The sequence below is a fragment of the Neophocaena asiaeorientalis genome, unplaced genomic scaffold (genome assembly GCF_003031525.2).
Source record: "Neophocaena asiaeorientalis asiaeorientalis breed wild unplaced genomic scaffold, Neophocaena_asiaeorientalis_V1.1 scaffold503, whole genome shotgun sequence".
In the NCBI taxonomy this organism is placed as follows: domain Eukaryota; kingdom Metazoa; phylum Chordata; class Mammalia; order Artiodactyla; family Phocoenidae; genus Neophocaena; species Neophocaena asiaeorientalis.
Genome location: NW_020173710.1, coordinates 1,882,124 through 1,888,841, shown reverse-complemented (window position 1 = coordinate 1,888,841; position 6,718 = coordinate 1,882,124). Strand labels below are relative to the sequence as shown.

The following is a 6,718-nucleotide window of genomic DNA, read 5'->3' as shown; positions in this document are numbered from 1 at the left end:
ACTCACATACATCCTCCCTCGCAAAACTCTTTGGTAGGTGATTTTGTCATGTCCTTTGCACAGGGAGCTTCTTTGCCCAGCAGCCCTTTCTTCCCCATTCCCAGCCCTCTCCCTTGCTCATAAATCCCTTCCTTGAGGACGTCTTCCCTGACTGCACCAACCCCACTGCACTCACTCCTTGGGTCTGCATCCTTTCAGCGCACAGGTTGGGCAGTACCAACTCCCACAGGGATTTCCAAGGGTCCTGAAGAGTTTGTCACATGTGGAAGCTTCGCTCCCCAACTGGATCACCATGACTCCAGCGACCGGGGTACCAAGTGCTTATGTTGGCTCAAGAATTGCTGCATATGAATGAACTTCTTAGGGCCAGGAAAGAGGTGTGTGTTAATAGTTGAAATTGAGTGGCAAGTGAACGCATGGTGAGTTGAGCCAGAATAGAGGCTGCCCAGAAGCCACAAGCTGGGATCTGAGCTTCTGCTTTCACCAGAAACTCAGCTACTTTGTTAGTGAGTTACTAAGAAGAGAACAAACCGGATGAATGGTGCTGTGGGCACTGGGGATGCGGGCTGAGACCTGGAGGGCCTCTGGGATCATACTCCTCATTCCTGCAACGAAGGCCGTTTCCTCTCCTGTCTTCCCTTCCACCATCAAACTCTGCCTCACTTTCAATTCTAACTTCCAGGAAAGGAGAAATCCAAATTTAAAGGCTTCAAGAGACTTTTTGGGAAGAAGAAGAAAAAAGAGCCTGAAGATGTCCAGGGAAAGAGGAGGCTCAAACCAAACTTGTCCAGTGATAGTACTAACATCTCTTCTGTGAAGCCAGTTTGGGAAGGTCGACAAACCAAGCCTAGGTAAGCTCAGGTGGGGCGGGGGGTGGGGGCGGGGCAAGGGGCAGGTAGCTAGATCCAGGTCCCCCTTTGGCAGCCAAGTCTCCAATGGGCCTTTGGTCCCAGGGACTCTTGGCCTCCCTGCCTGTGGGAGCTGGGCCTGGAGGCCTTTCCCTGTACGCGTGTGTGTGTATATATATATGTATATATATACATGTTTGCCGTCTGGGCCGCACAGCTCAGTGGGTTGCATGGAGTATGACAAATGCGTACCCCCTCCCCCAAGAGTGCTGCGTGAGAGGGTGCGGGTAGATCAGGGCAACCTGCGCAGTCACAGCTACAATGAGATGTAGCGGCCTACCATTAGTTAGGAGCCAGAGGACTCTGTTTCATAAGGTAAGGATGGCCTCCGTCGTTTAGGAAGCTTGAGCTGGTTTGCTTGCCCAGCCCTCAGACTCCAGATCTCCTAATGTGTGATTAAAGTCTTAGATAGTGAAGCCATCTAGCTGGGTTGGGGCATAAGGATGAAATCACTGTGTTAATGTAAAAACAAAAAGCAAGTAAGCAAAGAACCCAAATTCATTTCTCCCTCCATCCCAGGAGACTGGGGTAAATGCTGTAACTGGTCACAGAAGGTATGGGGAAGACTGTTTCTCAGCCAACATTGCCACTCCTATTCAAATTTTCATCTTTGAAGCCTCAACTTCCACATCTTATTGTGGAAAATCTGGACACCCAGTACCTGCAGCTGTTCCTGGGTCAATTGGATTCCTGTCTATGGAGTTCCACTTGGGTCTGTTCCCCTGGCCTTAAATTCCAGACTTATCTGGACTCCCTACAGAGCTCACGTGTACTGCTACCCATTCCCTCAAGACTTTACTTGGAGGTAATGGGATAGTTAGCGAACATGTTATACTGCCCACTCACAGCACGTAGGTCTCCTTAAAAAGGACCTTAATGAGTGCATTGAATGTGAGGTATTTCAGATAGCTTTACTAGCAAGGGAGATGGTTTTGCAAAGGGGCTTGCCTCATACCTCACAAATCATACCATTATAGACCATTGCATTAGAGGTCTAAGGAAAACTGAGACTAGCCCTAAAAAAAACCCAGAGGGTGAGGTGGGAGAGGGAAGTTTGGGTTTATTCTGATTTGTCTCTACAAATTGGCAAGGGCTGTCTCTACTGAAGTTCTACCTTGCCCCTTTTTACTTGTGCCTCTCCCTCCAAAATGGTCCACTTAGTCTGATGTATTCTCCAGACTAAGAAGGTGTGTGCATGTGTGCCTCTGGGGCGGGGAAGGGAGGAAGGGAGAGTGAGAGGGAGTGGGTATAAGTGCATGAACTAGCTCATACGTGAGGAACGGTGTTTTTCTAAGGACCTGAGATTGGTCTTTTTTTTTTTTTTTTGCAACGAGCGTAAATTAATTAAGAATATACCTTAGGAGGCCTGAAGTTCACCCCTGACCCGAACCTCTTGCTTAATTGCTAGGGGAGAAACCCTGGAGAATATCACTCGGGAGTTAGGGAGATCAGCTTGAAGCGATCCATTGAAGCGATCAATCATAACAAAACTTATGGCCAGCCCTCTCCTGTGCTGTACAATAGGTCCAGTATCTATTTCCAAGAGTGTTTTAAGCTGTATCTGATAGAACGGACAAATCCCATTCCTCTATTTGATTCTTTCGTGGGTGCTTGTGTACTACACTTTATTGCCTTTAATTAAGGCCAAGATTTTATTTAGATTTGGGATGTGTTTTCTTTGCCTCCAGGGAGTGGACAGGAGGTTTGGTTTCCGACAGACCTGACCACAGCTGGTGCTAATGTAATCCTTTGATCAGGGAGGGCTTGACACTAGAGAGCCAGTGCAATGGTTATACTCTGGCTGACGCACGGCATGGAAATGACAGAGTTTCTAAGCCCACTTATGGCCTAAGATTTCCTTGCAGTTTTTCTGCACAAAGCAGGGGAGGTGGAGTAGTCACAGATCCTACACTGGTCTCAAGCCTGATTTGAGCCAGCAGGTCATAGAGAAGCAGTGAACGGAAGTGTGTATGTGTGCATAATGAGCGAACGTGTAGAGATGCTCTCCCAGTGCTGCATCAGAAACAACTCCATTGTGTTCCTCTAGAGTCACGTTAATTTTCTGCTATTTTCATAAAGCAGAGAACCTTGCCTTCACTACCAGGGCCGCCTGGGTAGGAGAGTTTTAGGGAAAATGTGGGTAGGACTTTACTACAAAGTGGCAGACATCTGCCTCCTCTCCTCCCTGCTGGCCCACAAGCCACCTTAGCGTGGGTGCCATTTTAATCCCTAGAACACCGCATTGTCCTCAGAGTGTGTCACAATCAAATATCCCATGTGCTCATCCCTCAGCCAGGCAGGCTAACAATGACAAGGTGGGTGCTAGCCCTACACTGCCTGAGCTGCTACTCTAGTTACCATTTACAGATTCTTTTTAAAAATGCCAACCTACATGTATAATTTGGTAAGAAAGGTAATAAATGGAAAAAAAGTATTTGAAGTATTAAAAATTACTTTAACAACATTTTCATCCCTCCCTAAAAGAACCCCTGTACCCATTAGCAGTCAATCTCCATTCCTGCCTAACCCCAGTCCAATCATAGGTGGCCACTTATCTACTTTCTGCCTCTGTAAATTTGCTTATTCTGGATATTTCATATATATGGAATCATACAATATATGGTCTTTTGTGACTGGCTTGATTCCCTTAGCGTGTCTTCAAGAGTCATCCATGTTGTAACATGTATCAGTACTTTATTCCTTTAAAAATTGAATTGTATTCCACTGCCTGGATATATTACACTTTATGCACTCATCAATTGACATATATTGGGTTATTTCCACCTTTTGGCTATTATGAAGCATGTTGCTGTGGAGATTTGTGTCTAAGTTTTTGGATAGATATATTGTTATTTCTCTTGGGTCTATACCTAGGAGTGAGGTTGCTGGGTCATATGGTAAGTTAATGTTTAATTTTTCAAGGAACCACCAGACTGTTTTCCAAAGTGCCTGAATTCTTTTACATTCCCACCAGCAGTGTATGGGGTTTCCAATTTCTCTACAACCTTGCCAATACTTGTTATCTCAGTTTTGTTTCTAGCCATTCTAGTGGGTATGACGTGGCATTTCATTATAGTTGGAATTTGTATTTCCCTGCTGACTAATGATGTTGAGCATCTTTTCATGGGTTTGTTAGCTATTTGTATGCCTTCTTTGGAAGAATGTTTATTGAGATCCTTTGTCCATTTTTAATTAGGTTATCTGTATTTTTATTTTTTGAATGAAAGATTCTTTAAGTTCTATTGTGCTTTACAATTTTCAAAAGTTTCACACACATGATTTCATATAATCCCATAGTAATCCTTTTCCCCCCTTACCCCTATATTGCCCTTCCACCTTCCCTCTTCCCACTGGTAACCACTAGCTTGTTCTCTATATCTGTGAGTCTCCTTCTTTTTTGTTTTATTCACTAGTTTGTTGTAGTTTCTAGATTCCACATATAAGTGCTATCATATAGTACTTGTCTTTTTCTGTCTGACTTATTTCACTTAGCATAATGTCCTCCAAGTCCATTCATGTTGCTGCAAATGGCAAAATTTCATTCTTTTTTATTTTTATTATTGAATTGTAAGAGTTTCTTGTATATTCTAGATACAAGTCCCTTATCAGGTATACAGTTTTTCTCCCATTATGTGGGTTGTCTTTTGAAGTACAAAAGGTTGTAATTTTGATGAAATCTATTTATCTGTTTTTTTTCCTTTTGTTGCTTAAGTTTTTGGTGTCATGTCTAAGAATCCATTGCCAAATCCAGGTTATGAAGATCTACCCCTATGATTTCTTCTAAGAGTTCTGGCTTTTATATTTCAGTCTTTGACCCATTTGGAGTTAATTTTTATATATGGTATGAAATAAGGGTCTAACTTCATTCTCTTGCATGCGGCTATCCAGTTGTCCCAGCACCATTTATTAAAAAAACTATTCTTTCCCAATTGAATGGTCTTGGCAGCCTTCTTGCAAATCAGTTAACCATAGATTAATGGGTTCATTTCTGGAATCTCCCTTCTATTTCATTGATCTGTATGTCTATCATGCCAGTACTACACTGTGTTGATTACTGTTGCTTTGTAGTAAGTTTAGAATTGGCAAGTGTGAGTCCTCCAACTTTATGCACCGTTTTCAAGATTGTTTTGGCTATTTGTGGTCCCTAGCACTTCGCTTTGAATTTTAAGATCAGCTTGTCCATTACTGCAAAAAAAAATTTAAGGCAGCTGAAATTTCTAAAGAAATTGCGTTAAATCTGTAGATCAATTTGTGGAGTATTGCCCTCTTGACAAGATTGTCTTCCAATTTGTGAACATAGGTTGTCTTTCCATTTATTTAGGTCTTCTTTAATTTCTTTCATCAGTGTTTTATAGTTTTCAGAGTATAAGTTTTACACAGCTTTTGTTAAATTTATTCCCATTTTATTCTTTTTTATAAAAAATTTTAAATTGAAGTAGAGTTGACACACAATATTATGTTAGTTTCAGCTGTGCAACATACTGAGTCGATCAAATACATTATGAAAGGATCACCATGAGAAGTTTAGTAGCCATCTGTCACCACACAAAATTATTACAGTATTATTGACTATATTCCTTATGTTGCATAGTACATCCCCGTGACATTTATTTTATACCTGGGAGTTTGTATCTCTTAATCCCCTTCACCTATTTAGCCCAGCCCCCCACCTCCCTTCCTCTCTGGCAACCACTAGTTTGCTCTCTGTTTCTATAAGTCTGTTTCTGTTTTGTCTTGTTTTGTTTTATAGATTCCACGTATAAGTGAGATCATACGGTATTTGTCTTTCTCTGTCTGATTTATTTCACTTAGCATAATAATCTCTAGGTCCACCCATATTTTATTCTTTTTGGTGGTATTGTAAGTGGAAGTGTTTTCTAAATTTCACTTTTGGATTGTTCATTGCAAGTATATAATCAATTTTTGTATATTGGTCTTGTATTCTGCAACCTTGCTGAACTCATTGATTAGTTCTAGTAGTTTTTAATGGGTTCCTTAGGAGTTTTATACACAAGATTATGTCATCCGTGATTAGAGATAATTTCACTTCTCCCTGTCCAGTACGGATGCCTTTTATTTCATTTTCTTACCTAATTTCCCTGGCTAGAACCCAGTACAATGCAGACTAGAAGTGGTGAGAGCAGACATCCTTGTCTTGTTCTTGATCTGAGGGAGAAAGCATCCAGTCTTTCATCATTATGATATTAGCTGTGTGTTTCTCACGGATGTTCTCTGTCAAGGTTGAGTGTATTGTTCATGAAAAAATGTTGGATTCTAGAGATGCTTTTTCTGCATCTATTGAAGTGAACATGTACGTGGTTTCTTCTTTTTATTCTATTGATATTGTATATTACATTAATTGGTTTTCATATATTAAAGTAACCTTGCATTCCTTGCAAGTCCTACTTGGTCATAGTGTATAATTCTTTTTATATGTTGCTGGATTCAGATGGCTAGTATTTTATTGACGAATTTTGCATCTATATTCATAAGATATATTGGTTTGTAGTTTTCTTTTCTTGTGATGTCTTTGGTTGAAAAATTTAAAAGGTGAAATATATTCCCACATCCCCAAAGGAGTGTCTTGTGCCTTTAGCCTTTCATTTGCTTCTAACTTTCCCCTGATTTGTCCTAACGTAATTCTTATCAACCTGGTTCCATTCCCAATCAGAAGGTGTTTCCATCTGGGTTTAGCAAGCTGGAGGTGGGTAGGGTGGGTGCATAAGATGACTTTGAAAATAGGACAAATATATTGCAGAACGCTTGTGTGAAAGAGGAAAAGACCTGGTGAATGAAAGTATCCAGCACAT

General features: G+C 41.2%; 1 protein-coding gene across 1 annotated transcript in view; it reads left to right on the top strand.

The window, feature by feature from the left end:
- KIAA1210 (KIAA1210 ortholog) overlaps nucleotides 1–6,718 on the top strand; it is a 33,614-nt gene that overhangs the window by 5,252 nt on the left and 21,644 nt on the right. The window contains exon 2 of the mRNA XM_024750588.1: nucleotides 683–851. Coding sequence (XP_024606356.1) covers nucleotides 683–851 — 169 coding nt within the window. The remainder of the gene's footprint in view (nucleotides 1–682; nucleotides 852–6,718) is intronic.